This window comes from Tarenaya hassleriana, unplaced genomic scaffold (genome assembly GCF_000463585.1).
Source record: "Tarenaya hassleriana unplaced genomic scaffold, ASM46358v1 Cleome4, whole genome shotgun sequence".
Classification (NCBI taxonomy): domain Eukaryota; kingdom Viridiplantae; phylum Streptophyta; class Magnoliopsida; order Brassicales; family Cleomaceae; genus Tarenaya; species Tarenaya hassleriana.
In genome coordinates, this window is record NW_010966881.1 from 160,514 (window position 1) to 180,337 (window position 19,824).

General features: G+C 25.7%; 1 protein-coding gene across 1 annotated transcript; it reads left to right on the forward strand.

Annotated features, from left to right (window-relative positions):
- The first annotated feature begins 18,821 nt into the window (after positions 1-18,821).
- On the forward strand, positions 18,822-19,547 carry LOC104824498. The gene has a single exon (XM_010556605.1). It carries the CDS (start codon positions 18,822-18,824, stop codon positions 19,545-19,547), a length of 726 nt encoding a protein of 241 aa, XP_010554907.1.
- The last annotated feature ends 277 nt before the right edge of the window (positions 19,548-19,824 follow it).

The window sequence follows — 19,824 nt, forward strand, 5'->3', positions numbered from 1 at the left end:
TCATAATATCACTATTTTATTAGAAACGATATTCAAGTCGGATTAAAGAATAAATCTGGTAATATATACACAACATCCAAAAACCTTCTTGGAGGAAGTGACCAGGAATACCATCACGCTTATTTCCGGACTCTAAATCAAGCAACATGTACATTGGAATAAGTCCTAACTTTTAGTTTCCATTCATTTTTATTAGATCATATTTACTTTTTTTGGTAAATTCTATTATCATTAATTTTATCACTAATGATCATTATCTTTTGATCTTGCACTATATCCGGCATAGATTCGATTATGGTTCCGTCATTTTATTAGATAATGAATTTGAGGTATACCACAAAATTTAAGAAAATTCTCATCATTAGTATATTTTTTGGTAATTTATGATCAGAGATTTTTTTAATTGCAGTGGCAAATTTTGGAATAAAAAAAGAGAGGGGCGATATACCAGATTGAAGGAGAGTAACAGAATGTTAGAATAATTTTTTAATAAAAATGGATTTTTTTTGACAAAATAAAATGGATGTTTTACTTTTCATTATTTTATTTGGTCAATATGTTATACCTATTATCTAGCCTTATATTTGGTAAAATGATGAGATACATGTCATCTTTGTAGGTTTAGCCGATCTTTTTTTTCTTGTACTTCTTGGAGGAAGTGACCAGGAATACCATCACGCTTATTTCCGGACTCTAAATCAAGCAACATGTACATTGGAATAAGTCCTAACTTTTAGTTTCCATTCATTTTTATTAGATCATATTTACTTTTTTTGGTAAATTCTATTATCATTAATTTTATCACTAATGATCATTATCTTTTGATCTTGCACTATATCCGGCATAGATTCGATTATGGTTCCGTCATTTTATTAGATAATGAATTTGAGGTATACCACAAAATTTAAGAAAATTCTCATCATTAGTATATTTTTTGGTAATTTATGATCAGAGATTTTTTTAATTGCAGTGGCAAATTTTGGAATAAAAAAAGAGAGGGGCGATATACCAGATTGAAGGAGAGTAACAGAATGTTAGAATAATTTTTTAATAAAAATGGATTTTTTTTGACAAAATAAAATGGATGTTTTACTTTTCATTATTTTATTTGGTCAATATGTTATACCTATTATCTAGCCTTATATTTGGTAAAATGATGAGATACATGTCATCTTTGTAGGTTTAGCCGATCTTTTTTTTCTTGTATAAAAAGACCAAGAGGACGCTCTTGGAGATAAATGAAACGGAAGTGAATAGCTGTCATCAATTTTAATGCATATAATTCTATCTTTTTAAGTTCTTCTGTTAAAAAAATGTATTTACCTCATCATCCTACATGGATGTTTCTAAACTTTTGATTGGTTATAAAAATGTTAAACATTTTCTACACAAGGGGGGTTGTCAAAGATAAAGTGTGTAGTATCATCATTGATGGCGGGAGCTGTACAAACGTAGCAAGCACGTTATTGGTAGAGAAGTTGGGGTTGAAAACAACAAGACACCCGAAACCGTACCGTTTACAATTTCTTGGCTGAGACGTTTCAGGTTTGCTTTCGGGTTTTGCTGCACCTTTTGAGCCAAAAGTTGGCTTATCTTCTTTTGTGAATTGTGGTCGGGGATTAGATGAGTTGGAACCAAACCTTTGATGTGTTTTTCCTCTTCTTTTGATTTGGTTCTCGAAAATTCTCATCATTAGTATATTTTTTGGTAATTTATGATCAGAGATTTTTTTAATTGCAGTGGCAAATTTTGGAATAAAAAAAGAGAGGGGCGATATACCAGATTGAAGGAGAGTAACAGAATGTTAGAATAATTTTTTAATAAAAATGGATTTTTTTTGACAAAATAAAATGGATGTTTTACTTTTCATTATTTTATTTGGTCAATATGTTATACCTATTATCTAGCCTTATATTTGGTAAAATGATGAGATACATGTCATCTTTGTAGGTTTAGCCGATCTTTTTTTTCTTATATAAAAAGACCAGGAGGACGCTCTTGGAGATAAATGAAACGGAAGTGAATAGCTGTCATCAATTTTAATGCATATAATTCTATCTTTTTAAGTTCTTCTGTTAAAAAAATGTATTTACCTCTTATCATAAATGCAGAAACTTTTTAAAATTAAAATTATATTTTATTTCTTTATATTTAGTATAAAGAAGTTATTTTATCATGTGACCATAAAATTGAAAAGAAAGACTAATAAAACTAAAATGTTGCAGAATTTCAGTTATACATTTGGAAAATTTCTTGGCTTCTGTAACTTTTAAAAAAACAAAATAGTGCAAATAATAATTTTTTTATTTTTTTATTTTTTTATCGTTGTTAAGAGACCTCATCTTCTTATGTGACTTTTTTTTAATTTTATTGGATAATAAAATATAGATAAATCACTACATACTTAATAGATTAATATGTAAGACGATACCAAGACTGTATTATATTAAGTTTACTAATATTTTTCATGAATAATTTTGTAACAACCCGAGACCGCTACGAATTGTCGAAACTGCCCTCACACAGCAACCCGAGACCTTTCAACGTGTTTTGTCCTCACTCGCACGCATACCGAGACACTTTCTAGTAGGTCACCCATCCTGAGATTGCTCCAGAGCCAGCACGCTTAACTTTGGAGTTCTCTCGAGATAGTCAACCAAAAAGGTAGGTGCACCTTGTTGTTATGAGTAGCTCAACTAATTCTTTTATGTTATCTTAGACTGTATAGTCCCATACCTATACAGCCCTCGGATCTCTCTCATTCCGGTGTGTTCGATTCATCCCTGTACCCCCTACCCAGAAGCTCGTCAGGAGCCGCCCCTTGTCTGTGTCTCTGCACCGGCGATCACTCCCCGCCCTCATACGGTACTCTGGGTTGTCACACCTACACTTGTAGCAAACAATCTCACGTGAACATAATTCAACGGAAGTTGATTTGTTACCTATAGGGCCTGATCCCGAAGATGTTACTATGCCTGACCGCTACGAATTGTCGAAACTGCCCTCACACAGCAACCCGAGACCTTTCAACGTGTTTTGTCCTCACTCGCACGCATACCGAGACACTTCCCAGTAGGTCACCCATCCTGAGATTGCTCCAGAGTCAGCACGCTTAACTTTGGAGTTCTCTCGTGATAGTCAACCAAAAAGGTAGGTGCACCTTGTTGTTATGAGTAACTCAACTAATTCTTTTATGTTATCTTAGACTGTATAGTCCCATACCTATACAGCCCTCGGATCTCTCTCATTCCGGTGTGTTCGATTCATCCCTGTCCCCCCTACCCAGAAGCTCGTCAGGAGCCGCCCCTTGTCCGTGCCTCTGCACCGGCGATCACTCCCCGCCCTCCTACGGTACTCTGGGTTGTCACAAATTTGTTCTATAACTAAAAGTTTTTGTCAAGATCTAAACCTCCCCGATACTTAGAATCTTCAAAACAAATTATTGATATCGAATTTATATATGACAATGGGATAACCAGTTACGTTAAAATCCTCTAATCTTTATAATTTAAATCTTTTATGTATTTGTAGATAGTTGAAACTCTATGACTTGACTCCTAATGATTAAAAAAATTTAAAAGGATTTGTTATGTATTGGTTCGATTTTTAGAATTCACTTCGATGTAAATTATCATTATGAGTATGTTGGAATGAAACTCCGTTCATTATATACATGTTTGGTTATTGTGGAAATTTTATCTTTAAAATTTGGTAGATAATTGTCGCAAGGAAGAAATGAGTTTGGTTTTGGCTGATTTTGAAGAAGTTATCATATAAAACTAAATGATAAAATTTTAAAATATAGTTAAGGTAAATAAATTGATATAATCAATTTAAATAAACTTAATTATTATTTTTATTAAAATTTATTATAAATCTATAATATATCTATTATTTATACCAATAACATTTAAAACAAAATAATAATAATTTTTATAATAAAAAAGGGAAAATGGTATATAAATACATCAATTTGTTAATTTCTTACTCATAAATACATGAACTTGTAATCTCCCAACAAAATACATCAATTCGCAATTTTCTGGCAAATTAGTACATAGACACTAACACCGTTAACTTTGTAACAGTTTCCGGTGAACGGTGCTGACGTGGCTCGCCGGATTTTCCACATCAGCGCCACATGTCAAACATTTTTCCACGTCATTAAAAAATTAAAATTAAAATTAAAATCATTTAAAATAAAAATAATTTTAAAAAAATTAAAAATCAAAATTTATAAAAATTACAAAATTAAAAATTTTGAAAAAATAAAATTTTAAATTAAATTAAAAAAATTCAAAATTAAAATTTAAAAAGAAATATTAAAAAAATAATACTTTAAATTTCAAAACTAAAATATATACACACATATATACATAAATTTACATAAATATATATAAACATATATACACACATAAATATGTATATATATATATATATACATTTTTGTAAATATATATATATATATATATATATATTTTAGTTTGTAGACATATATACACACATAAAATATATATACATATACATAAAATATATATACATATATGGATATAAATTTACAAAACCTCATCATCCTACATGGATGTTTCTAAACTTTTGATTGGTTATAAAAATGTTTAGTTATATGAACAGTTAATTAGATTAGCATTGAGTTTTGCATATAATAATTAACAATTAATTAGCCCACTAACATATAATGTAACGGACTAACACATCTATATATAAAAATATATGTATATACATGGAGTTAATATATTGACAAAATTATAAACTTAATATAAATTAATATGGAGTTACTAAAAAAAACGTAAGTAATATGGAATTACTAAATAAAACGTATAAAAGGAGAATTACATTTAAGTAATAACAATCATTACATTTAAAACAATTGATTTAGAATTATAACTCTCCGCTTGTAAAAAATCTTTTTGTCTTCTAAATCTCTCCATTTATGTTTCGTAACTTTTTCTTTAAATAACATGAAACCACTAATTCTTGGCCTTTTCAAAGAGAAGAATCGGAAGAATTAGATTCCGATGAGATGGCGGTGGAACTTAAACCAACGATGAAGAACCGGAAGAAGAAGATGGCGATGACAATCACGAAGCTCTACTAAAATGGTGGATATATATATATATATATATACAAATTTATATTTTTTACTTTTTATTTGCATGTAGCTGTGTTTATATTTGTGTAGTATGTATGAATGCAATTTTTGTATTTTATTTTGAATTTGTAATTTGTATATATGTATATATAGATGTATTTATGTGTATATATTTGTGTGTATATGTATATGTATATATATGAATGTATTTTGTATGTGTATATGTGTATATATGATGTATATGTATCTGCCGGCGAAGATTGTAGAGGTGGACCCGGCGAGCTCTGCGGAAAGTAAAGATCTGGTGTTCTTTGCGACGGATCTCGACGGATCGCCCAAGAGAATAGAGAAAGACAACATGAGACATTACAGATCGCCTTTCCAGACACTTTCATTGATGTTCTTCGGGTTGAGGATTAAGCAGCTACTAAGTACGACGACTCTGTACTATATCAACCTGATACAGAGGAAGAGAGACATTTATCTCCAGCAACACGGGCATTGATGTGCGATGAAAATCGTATGATCATATCAATGAAAGTAGCAGAGGCCCGATTGACAAAAACCGAGGAAAAGCAAGAAGCAAAGGTAAAATATCGGGATACCGAGTTCTCGGAGATTTATGCAGAGCAAGAAAGGCACATGTTGGCGAATTTTCGAGACTTTCTCGGTCAGCTCATAACATAGGCGGGGATGATGGAGATTGGTGTATCTATGAATATCGCATTGTTTTACTAATTTTCATATATATATTTTCTCTTTTTCTAAACAATTTTAATTCATATTAAATTAATTTTATATAATAATATAAACTAATAAAAACATATATTTTATCTTTATAAAAAAAATATTATATATTTTTCAACTAAATTCATATGAAAAAAATTCATAATAAGATAATTAATAAAAAATAATAACTTAAACATTATAATAAAAAAAATAAAAAAAATAATACTAATGACTTAAAAGCTAAAAATAAAAAAATTAAATTACAAATTTTATGATGCATTGATGAATAGTTAAAGATGGTATTAATAAATTTATACTTTTATATTAAAATCAATTTACATTATAACAAAAACTAATAAAAAATATATTTTCTCTTTATCAAATAAATAGTCTATATTATTTTTTACTAAATTCAAACGAATATTAAATAATCATATGATCCTATATTATTAAGGTCTTTCAAAATATTTTATTTCAAATTAATCAATATTAGAAGTTTATATATGTAAAACAAAATTAATATATAAATAAAAAATAATTAACTCTAATATTCAACTTCTCTTATCAAATTTTAGATTTTTTGAAAAACTTATATATAAATCTAAACTGAAGTAATTTCTACTCAAATAATATAAGTTGGGTTTAAAGGATTTGGTAATAATACATTATTATCTCACGTGGCAGACTTCTATATTCTGTTTGGTTTTTATAGATCATAAACAAATATTATATGTATTGAAAACACTGTTATTACAATAAATCTAATGATAAAAATCCGTTAATAAATGCCTAGAAAAGAAGAGTTTGGAACTAAGTTGTATAAACGTACAATCTGGTTGATATTGATATGTGTTTATACTTTCATTATGATCATTTAGTTTTGGCTTACGAGTAAAAAACTACTTACGTCTATTTACGCCGTACGTTTCACTAATCATATATATGTGGATAACGAATTCCAGATATCTGTGAGTAGGATATCTGAAAACCCATAGATCTCGGATAAAAATGTCCAGTCTTACTTTTAAGTGAATCTGTTACGAGAAAAAAATATATAGACATATTTTTTTATTATAATCGGATCATTATATACTATCTCGAGGATGTACTCCTTTTAACCAAATTTGATTAAAGACACATTCCACCGGATACGTACAACAATATCATGGACTTTCTCAGCAATGTATGAAAAGGTAAAATCGAAATGTGTCCATTTATATTTGTGTGTTTAATTTTATGCAATTCCATATATCTACACCTCTTTTTTATTTTAAAGGTATTTTATCCGTTGAATGTTGCAAGAAGTGTTCAATAATCCAAACGGTACATTTGTTTTAGAATTTTGCACCAATTTATATTATTCTAGCCCATGCTAAAATAATAGAATTTTTTCATATTATCCTAAGTCCTAACAATTCACTTCTTTCAATAACTTTGATTTTTTTAATTACTTCTCACTATTATTTTTATTTTTTCTAACCATCCATCTATTTTTTTAAAAAAATGTTGTTATCCCTTCATAAATTATCGTGTAGAAAGCAATTTACTATAATTTAACTTCATGTACTTGGCATTAAAACCAAAGAGATATGTATATAATCTTTAACCTTAATAAGAAAGTTATTGGATAGCAAATTATTTATACATGATATATCAAGGATGCATTCCTAATTAATATTATAACTCATGACTTATTCTAGCCCATGCTAAAAATATTTGGTTATTTAGTTTTGTATTATTTTGTACCATACGTGTTTTTGTTGGGTAAACTTGCCATTTACTATTATAACACACACTCTTCTAAACACAGTCCTAATTACTATTGTACCCGTCTCCAACAAAAGGTGGCATACTATTTTTCGCAAGGTAAAAACCTATACCCTATTTTACTGTCAATCTTTACGTGTGTGTTTCATCCTAATTTTTTATTTTTTCTTTATCACACAAATTATAGAGTGACAAAGGAAACACAAGGTGAAGACATTAGAAATGCTTGTGATGCAGATTAATACACTAGAAATGCCTCCGCCATCTACTATGTGGCTATATATGTTCTTATCAATTGCCTCTACTATGATATCGCTGTGATATTTCTTGAAAATTTTAATTTCCACTCAATCTATATTGTTTTCTTCTTGAAGCATCCATATAATAACATGATCCATGTTCAAAAGTTTTTTAATTTAGATAACTTTTGTAAATTTACAGAGATTTTGTTATATTTTTAAAGAAATAAAAAAAAAGTCTATGAAAAAATAATAAAATTAAACAAAAAAAATAAGAAAAATCAAAGATATAAAACTCAACCCTAATTAGACAAAAATTAAAAAATAAACAAAAAAGACAAAAGAGAGAGATTTGTCAATGTTTTCTATTTTGAGACTCGGAATATAAAATGTGGTGTTCTAATTTTTTCCTTTCCTCAGTAAACAGTAGATTTTGAAAAAATATGAATATTTGGCTTATTGTACTCCATAATTTAAATATCTTATTACATTAGTTTTGGATATTCTTTATTAACTCTAAAATATAAGTGGAAAAAATAAAGGCTAAATTTATATATTCATTATTATAAAAATTTAATTCTTCTTACTTACTATGTAGGTGGATAATATTATTGGAAAAAAGTATTTCAAGACAATTCAAAAAATAGAATATAATAGATAAGAGATACATATTTATTATTAATGAATTCAAGATAAAAAAACAGATACAAGTTAATGGATAATAATTTTTGTGTTTCCTATTTTTAATCAAGAGGTTTGACAAAAAAAATATAAGACCTATGAATTTTGTCAGATTATAAAAGAAAAAAAATTACTCTTGAATAAAAGAAAAATGACCATATATATATATGTACATATATATATATATAAATAATAAATGATATCAATATTATATTAAGTTAGCTAATATTTTAAACTAATCATTTGTTATATCATATTATACAAAGATTAATATATATATATATGCAAAAGGAAAGGAGAACTCAAAATCATTAAAAACTTTCAGAACAAATAAGTAAAATTTAACTATTTTAACTATTTTAAAATACAATTATTTTTAGTAAAATTTTTATTACAAAACTAATAAATATAATTATGAAAAAATAATGATAAAACTAAATAATAAGATTTTAAAATGGAATTAGAAAAACAAAATGGTGAGAGAAATTTTGATAATTTAATCATTTTTATAACATTTATTGTTATTTTTAATAAAAATAAATAATTTTTTTAAAAGATAATTTTTTATTATGATATATATATAAATAAAAAGGTTTAAACTAATTTGGTAAGACCATATCATTTCCAAGTTTTTAGATTATAATGATGATTTTATAATATTTAATTCATTAATATCAATTTTTTAGGACTTAATACATCTATTTTTATTATATAATGAATAATGATGATTTTATAATAATTTAATTTTATTGATATATTGTGTCTATATTAACTACAAATTTTATATCATTTTTTAACATTTATATTAATAAAATTTCTAATTGTTAAATCGATATTCACAGTAAGTAGATTACAATTTGGGTAACCAGTTTGAAGAAAACAGATCTGTGTTATAATTTTTTTGGGTATTTGGAGCCGATAGTTGTAGGCAAAAAAATCGTCCGGATGGTTCAATCTACTGAACTCGATATCCAACTGCATTATTATACCTACATTGAAAAAAGAGATGTATATGTGTCTCTTCGACTTAGTCATAGAGAATACATTTGCTCTCCATTCGGAGGGTCTAACAAAATAAATGATCTTTAATTGGTAAATGATGAATAATATTTATCCATGATATATACATGTGTAAATATATATATATATATGCATATTTGTACATATATATATTATATTTTTAATTTTTATGAATAGATTTATATATATATATATATTATATTTATATTTTTAAATTGAGATTTTTTTATGTGATAATAATGATATGTTATTTTTTACACATACTAATGACATGTAATCGAATACTTTAAATATTTAACATTGTTAGAATAAATGTTGGTGTTAGAATGAATGTTGGTTTTAGCGTAATACCAAAATCCACCCAAAACTATGTGAAATATATATGTTAGTGCATTAGAAAATAATTAGTGAATTGTTCTCTTAATAGGAGTATTATCATATTATATCTAAGTTATCTGTGTTAGTATTATACCAATGGATACTTCATATTATTTTTTTCTTTATTTTGTCTATTTCTGTACATACGAGGACAACGACGAATAATATATCATCATTGTTATTGTGATCACTAAAAAATTTCAAAATAAGTATATACCTTTAATTATTCTTAAAACCAAAGATAATGATAATGTTTAATAATATCATTTTTACTATTATCTTATAATTAAACCAATTTTTTAAATAAAAAATGAATAAAATAATTAAAAAATAAGTATACATTTACATATTATTGATATCGATTTTATACATCATTTGTATCATAATATTCATATTTTAGTACTTCTTTACTCTTTTATTAGTTATATGATCTTAATAATTTAATTTTATAAATATACATTTCTAAATAAAAAAATAATGAATAATTTATTTTATTAAATTCATACAAACAAATGATATCGTCCAACAAAATTGCATTATATGTAGAAATAAAAATAAGTTCTAAAATACGCTATTACGTTATTTGAATAGTATTTGTTTCACTTATTATCTGATGTTATTATACGAGTGAGATGTATTTTTTATTTATGATTTCAATATTCTAAAAAAAACAAAAGTTAACTGATAATAAATTTTATATCTATGTTACGAAAAATATTACTTTTCAAAAGATTGATGATATTATATATAATATTTCCAACAACAAATTTTGGATATATTTATACCACAATTTTGTTAGATTTTCCAAACACAAAATAAGACTTCTCAAAGTTAAAAAAAAATGAAATTAGATGTTAAAATTGAATTAACAATATCATTTTTATTATTATCTTTTAAGTAAATATTTTGTAGAGATTCGAAGAAAAAAATCTTTTGTTTAGCCATGGTGATAACAAACATGTATTACAAACATTGTCTATAGAGAAAGCTTCAACGCATTATTATGAAGATAGATAAAACAAAATTCACGGTCAATTTTTTTAAAGACAAAATATATTACAAATAGTTAAAAATTATAAAATAGTATATATAATATAATATTTATAATTAAAAATATCTCATCGTATAACATAAAATTGAAATGTATGATAAAATATTTCTTTGACAAAATGTCTATTAAAACCAAACATATACATCATATAGACAAAAATATGCATATCCTTAACATATTATTTATAATTTTACAATAATTTAATATTATTGATATAGTTTCCCTATATTGAAAAATAGTTTGTTTAATTTCTTCAAATTATATATCAATAAATTTAAAAAATAAATAAAACATAAAATATAATAACCCGCGCATCGCGCGGGTCTTCATCTAGTTTATGTATATATATGTGTATACATTTTAGTTTTGAAATTTAAAGTTTTATTTTTTTAATATACATGAGTTTGGTTTTGGCTGATTTTGAAGAGGTTATCATATAAAACTAAATGATAAAATTTTAAAATATAGTTAAGGTAAAAAAATTGATATAATCAATTTAGATAAACTTAATTATTATTTTTATTAAAATTTATTATAAATCTATAATATATCTATTATTTATACCAATAACATTTAAAACAAAATAATACTAATTTTTATAATAAAAAATACAAAATCTATTGCATCATATGTCAATCAAACTTTATGCATTCCTATATGTAAAATATTTATCTATATTATTATTATATATATATATATATATTATATTTTATAATTTAAAAAATAATTGATATAAAAAATATCCAACATATTAAAATATTACACAAAATACATGATTTATCAGTGAGGAACATTAAATTGAAATATAATTGAGAAAAATTAATATCCATAATAAATTGTTTATAATATTGTTAAAATATATTTTATTCTTATAATATGTTTTTTCCTAAATCAAATATATCATTTTTACTAAATTCACATTAACAAATATTATAAAAATAATTGAAAAAAATAATAAATATCATTTTAAAATTCACATTACAAAAACATTATAAAAAAATAATTAAAAATAATTAACAAAATATGTATGTATGTATGTATGTATGTATATATGTATGTATGTATGTATGTATGTATATATGTATGTATGTATGTATGTATGTATGTATGTATGTATGTATGTATGTATGTATGTATTTTTTTAATCATTTATATTTTTTTATTTGATTTTAAAATTGTGGATGTATATATGTCTAATATTTTTCCTCATGAAAAATAGGTTTAAAAAAAATAGGTGACACGTTTAATAAAAAACATGTATATATATATACACAATATGTTTATATTTGTATATGTATGTATGTATGTATTTTTTATATTTTATATTTGATTTTTAATTTGTGTATATATGTACATATATTTATGTATATGTTATATATGTATGTATATATATGCATATAACAATGTATTGATGTGTATATATGTTTATATGTATCTACATATATGTACATATGTATTTGTATATAAATATGTATATATATATATGAATGTATTTGTATGCATGTTTATATGGATATGTATGTATATATGTATATACATGTATGTATGTATATATATCTATCTATTTGTGTATGTATGTGCACATATATATACTTATGTATATGTATATATAAATTTCAATTTAGGTATATAAGTTCATGTATTTTATGTTGTAGAATTTATCATCTTTAATATCATTAGATTTGTTTAAACTATCATTAATTTTTGCAAATGAAAAATATATTTTTAAAAAATAGATTATATGCATAACCAAAAAAAATTATAGATTATTATTGTTAAAATTGAAATAACAACTATTTATTTGATTATATAAAAAACTATACATTTAAATATATCTTGACAGTTTTAAGTAGGGGTGAGCAAAATATCCGAAAAATCCGAACCGATCCGTTATTCGATTCGTATACGAACCAAAAATTCGGATATCCAGAGTTTACGGATCAGATATAGATATTTATTTGGAGATATTTATCGGATACGAATATTAAAATTGAATTATCTGACATATCCGATCTGATCCATACTTTCTAATAATATTATTAAATATAAGAATAATTTGGTATAAAGATTTAAAATGCTTAAAATTTACATATTTTTTAGGCTGATTCAAGAAAAATTTTATATATATTGAGGTTTATAATTTTAATCTTTTGAATATTAAGATTTATTATATTTAATGTTTTGAATTTTGAATTTTGAATATATTTGTATGTGATAGATTATAATTGTATTTGTATTTGAGTTGATTTGGAATGTTTAAATTATGAATTTTAAATTTGTGAATATCATTTATCTTAAATAGATTATATATTTTATGTACTTTTAAATTTATTGTTTAATTTAAATTAAAATTTTTATAATATTTTAGGTTAGATACGAATATCTGCAAATATTTATGATTTTTACGAATATCCGAAGTTGCGGATATCCAAAAATTACGGATCAGATACGGATAACAAAATCGAATATTTGTGCGGATCGGATATGGATACGGATATCTCAAAAATCCTGAATATCCGATCTGTGTCCACCCCTGGTTTTAAGTATAAACTGTAATATGAGGGTTATATATTTTATAAAATTTATTGGTATTAATATTTTAATATAATTTATTTATTTAATATAAAAAATATATCGATAAAATTTGTTCGCTACTTTGTATTTGACAATAAAAATGCAACTTTGTGTATATAATTCCTATTTAATGAAAAAAATTCTTTTTAAACCCCATTGGTTTCACTTTTCCTAAATCCTCATTAGTTTTCTTTATTAACCTCAAATATCAATTATCAATTATCTTTTATGATTTTTTTTATTAACAACATATAAATATGGCGACATGGAATATTAGTAAAAATAAATCATTACTATAATATTTAATAATATCAATTTTGTTCTGCATTGTTCGAATTATATTAGAAAAATTAATAGAACGAATGTTTAGATTTAAAAATATACATATATATATATAGTTATGTTATATATATTAGACTTTTGATCGTATTATCATAGTATTATTAAAAGAGTAAATTTATAACAATTTAATTAAGTTGCAATCTATATATTTCCAAACAATTTGATATTTTATTTAGATTTTAACAAACTAAAATAAAATTTTGATTTTAAAAATATCAATAAAATCTTAAGACTTTTTTTACAGAATAATCTTATAGTAAACGGTGTTTACAAATGGATTGAATAAATATCAGAAAAACTTGACAGAAAATATTATAATATATATAAATCACCACATTGCTTAATAGATTTATATACAAAATCGTATTATTATTATATTAAGTTAATTACCATTTGTTATAAATAAAATGTTCTACCACTAAAAATAACATCATCTACAAAGATATATATAGATATATAATTTAATATCATAAAAAAAATCATATAAAATATCTAAATTAAATCATTTTCCAAACAAATTCTTTCCATAATATTTAGTTTTATTATTATTATTATTAGGGAGATTCACATATTAAATATTGAACTTTAACCAAATTTCCAAATTAAATACTCAACTATCTCACTTCCAAATTAAATACTCAATTATATTTAAACTCACAAATAAAAACTAAACTTTTCAAATTTTAACATATATCTAAGGGATAATCCCAAAAAAACCCTATATTTTTTTTCGTTACAATTTAAACCCTATACTTTTTTATCCCAAAAAACCATATACTTTTCAAAATTTTAAAAATTATACACATTCATATACACATATTAATTATTATAAGCACAAAATTAATTACACATTTATTTTCTACAAAATTAATTGCACATTTATTTTATATATTTATATGTATATATATGTTTTATATATATGTGTGATATATGTATTTTTTCCTAAAAATCATTATATATTAGAAACTATTTATTATTTGTATATTGTTTTATATGAGTTCAATTGTCCAGAAAAACATGTTTTTGGAAAATAGTTTATTATATATAAAACAATATACAAATAATAAATAGTTTCTTATATATATAATGATTTTTAGAAAAAAAATACATATATCACACATATATATAAAACATATATATACATATAAATATATAAAATAAATGTGCAATTAATTTTGTAGAAAATAAATGTGTAATTAATTTTGTGCTTATAATAATTAATATGTGTATAATTTTTAAAATTTTGAAAAGTATAGGGTTTTTTTGGATAAAAAAGTATAGGGTTTAAACTGCGACGAAAAAAAAGTAAAGGGTTTTTTTTGGATTATCCCTTAGATATATTTAAAATTTGAAAAGTTTAGTTTTTATTTGTGAGTTTTAATATAGTTGAGTATTTAATTTGGAAATTTGGTTAAAGTTCAATATTTAATATGTGAATCTTCCTTATTATTATTATTATTATTATTATTATTATTATTATTATTATTATTATTATTATTATTATTATTATAACAACCAGACTCAAATTCCTTCTTAACTTTACTATTTTTGTAATAATTAATTTTTCTAAAGATAGTTATTATAATAATTTTATTTTTTACTATATTAATATTAATAAATTTTACAATAAAAATTATATATATAAATAATAATAACCAACATATTGTACAGGTGGTAACCTACGGTTTATATATAAAAAATAATATTAAATATATAAATCATGTAGAAAAAGATATGCATATCTTTACCGAGTATTGATAATTTTTCAAAATTATAAAAATATATATATACAAATTTTATAAAAATAATAAAAATATAATAGGAATAAGCCGCGCATCGCGCGGTTCTCATCTAGTATAAAGAATAAAGATGTCCATGGGCGAGGTGACGATTTTGGAGTACGTTCTTACTATTTCTAAATAGATAACATATAATTTTTTTTTTGAATTCGTTAATTCTTGAAGATAATTATTACTGTTATTAATTTCAAGAACTTAATTTATAAAGAATATAATTTCAAACTCAATAAAATAAAATAAAAAATAAAAAATACAAATATATTGTCATGTTATATACATTGTATACATTGTATGACATAAGAAGTTAAGGATAACTATTTTGGATTTCGGTTTGGATTTGATTTGGTTATATTCGGATTCAATCATTTCGATTATAAAAAAAATAGAATTAATCGGTTTTTATATCAATTGTCCAAATTCGTTTTTTTATCAGTAAAAAACTCTTTTAAAAAAAATAGATATTCGATTATTTTTTTATTCGGTTATGTTTGAATTTTATGTTTAGAAAAGTTATAACCATATCGTTTCAATTCAATTAAGATTATAACTTATTCGATCTAATAAATAAAATGGCCACCCCTGATAAGCAGTTTTCTTCCTCCTCCATAGAGATTATCCAAACTCCAAAACTTGATTTTTCTATTCAGCTTTCAACTTTTTTCTTTTTAAAGTGTGGGTGACAAAGTGAAGGTGATTTGAAATGAATATTAATTAGGGAGGCTGCAGAGTCTAAATGATGGATGCCTTAATTAAATGTTGCACCAATTTACAAGTCAAAATTATTAGGCTGGTTTATAATATATATATATATGTGTGTGTGTGTGTGTATAGAGGATATACATTATACACACATATACGATGTGTGAGCTATTTTTGGATATACAAACATATACATTTTACATATATATATATATAGCTGTTTAAATTCGGTTGATTTAATTATTTTATTTTTTATATTTGGTTGACCACTCAACCTTAGTGATTTATTCAAATTTTGGTTCAATTATATTTTAGTTGATTATAATGCGTCATTATAATTCCCAAAATTTTAAAATATATCATTATAATTCTCAAACTGATTTTTGAATAACTCTCATCGATTTTTTTTTGTTAAAAACCCATCGATATTTTTTTGACACTAACTAACAAGTTAGAGAATTATAATGACATATTTTTGCAAGTTTGTAAATAAATTTATCAAACAAAAAATTTAAAATTTTATTTTTTTACAAGTTTAGAATTTTTATGGATTTTATCCGTAATAAAACAGGTTCGATATTCAAATTAAAAACAAAAACAAAACCAGAATTACATAATCAGAATCGGATATAGACTAGATTCAGCAAAAAAAAATATATCATTACCCTAATAATTTTAGAAACGAAATTTATATATTAACTCGAAACTTTTTGGGTTTATACGTCTGAAGAGAATACTTTTAATTATAAGAGATGGGACTTGGAATTACATATTCGTGAAATTTGTACGGATAACGTAGAAATCTACGTCGTTATTTTCCCCACATGCAAAACATGTTTGATGATATTACTTGACATCGTTAATTTGCCAATTAACGTCAACATTTATTATGTTGTGTACGAAAAGTAAAACATTTACAATGTTTTTCATGAGCATATAAACTACTCTCTTTAACAGGAAATGCAACTATCTTTTCATATTTAAACATTTTTATCACATGTTATACTAAAATTAATACTTCGATGAATTTGGATGTGGTACAGGGGAGTCACAATACTGGTTTGGTTACCAAAAACCGAACTAATTCAAATAGAATTATATATTAATGTATTCGAAGTGAACATGCTATAAAAATCAATTTTTTTTAAAAAATTTAGAAAAACGAAGAATATTAAAATAAATCAAAAGACCAAATGTTTCTAATTAAATCTTCTTTTTTTAATAAAAACCAAATTTTAACCGAATGTAATATAATTCAATTTAAAAACTGAATCGGTAATTTTTTGGATAGACCATAAGATATTCTAAATAATGTTTAACTATAAACCGACATATTTAGTTAAATTTTAGTTTTTTATTAAAAAATTATTTAAGTAGAGTTGGTAATTTTTTTTATAGATCACAAAAGTTCTAAATAGCTTTAACCTATAAACCAACATTTTTAATCTTTACGCATTTAGACTAATTAATATCTCGATAGAAGTGTAAATCCGAATTTCGAATATATATATATATATATATATATATATATGTATATGTATATATATTGCACGTCTCTATAAATACGTCGGGGTGTCTACAAGCACGGATATATCAGAAGCCATATAAAACTCCGATGAATTCTGCAGCGGTGCAATGCCTGAGCTTCTCTCTGCGGCTGACTCCGTCGTCTCCACCGCCGGCGAAAGTTTCCGGAGTTTCCGGCCGAAGCTCCGCCCACGTCCGTTCCCGCCATTCCATCAAATGCGTTTCCTTATGTGAAATGATTTTCTCTCTCTATATCTCCTCCATTTTTGGTTGGCGAGAAAATGCGGGAAAACAATTCGAACGAGCCTCCGTCTCATTTCTGGAAATTTTCCTGATGTCATTTCTGATTTTCTTTTTTTTTTTTCCGAACCATTGGGACAACAACGTTTTGCAGAAGGTTCCGACTGTCCAAACCTCGTACCGATATCCCGATGTATATTCTCCGACCAGATCACTCCTGTTCTTGCTTACCGTTGTCTGGTTGAAGAAGATGATCATGAAATTCCCTCCTTTCTTTTCGAATCAATGGAGCCTGGATCTCTTATATCAACCACCGTGAGCGTTTCCGAATCTTTCTATTACGAATATAAGCTCAGGCCCAAAACATAATGAGGGCCCAACTTATACAATATCAAGTCCATGAGAGATAAGAGCAGAAGAACATACTCGAAGATGGCGTTCTGTACATTCTGTTTTCGTTTCCTCAACATTCTTTTATTCTCTCTCAATCAGTTGCTAGTTTGTTAGGAATTTGTTAGCATTTCCTTGTATAAATACGTGTAAAGATTCATTGATTAATATACAGAGAAAATTTTCTTCAATCACTGAAATGGTATCAGAGCTTTCTCTCTGATTTTTCTCAAAATTCTCTAAATTTTTGGTTTTTCTTTTTCTCTGCTTCTTCAATGGCGGATACTGTTCCTGCTATTGCTTCTCAGGTCGCTCCGGTTGCTCCTCCGGCTCCGTATACACCTGATTTTGACAGTCCCTATTTTCTTTCGTCCTCCGATCATGGTGGTGTGGTTATTGTTACCAAACCTTTGACCGGCGCTGCGGATTTTCCTTCTTGGTTTCGTGCTTTCAGAATGACTCTCGAGGGTCGGAACAAGATCGGCTTTGTCGATGGTTCTTTACCCAGGCCTGATGATGACGATCCGAATCTTCGCTTCTGGGTTCGCAACAACGCCATTGTTGGAGGTTGGATCATGAACTCAGTTGCTGAACATATTGCCCAAAGCTTGCTCTACGTTGAAACAGCCCGTGACATGTGGTTGTTTCTGTCCAAGAGTTATCAGCAAAGCAATGCTCCACGGAAATACAGAATCAAGCAGAAGTTGCGTGATTTGCGTCAAGGATCCATGGATGTCGCCTCTTATTTCTCTGCCATTTTTGCCGTCTGGAAGGAGTTTCAGACCATTCGCGCCAATCATTCCTGCACTTGTGGGCGTTGTACCTGTCTTCTATCTAAGCGATGGAATGATGAAGATGAAGGAGATTTCGTCATTGATTTTCTGTTTGGCCTCAATGATGAATACGAAAATGTTTGCGGTCATATACTTGCTATGGACCCTCCTCCTGAAACTGTCGACGCAGGAGCAGCAGCGCCTTATCAAAACTACAAAGCCTTCTGATGCTGTCATCTTTCAGAATTCTGCTTCACCTTTGCCAGAGGCTATTTCTGCTGTCTCTGGTTCTGCTTTCAAAGGTAAGCAACGTCCTCTTTGCACACATTGCGGTCTCTACGGTCACACAATCCAGAAATGCTATAGGCTTCATGGTTTTCCACCTGGCTATCGAGCTCCGAAAAATAGTGGGGCTAACTCTCCTCGACCATCTGCTCGTCAACAAACCAAGCCTGCTCCCAACTTTACTAACGTTGCTGCAGCCTCTGCCTCTGTTGCTGGCACC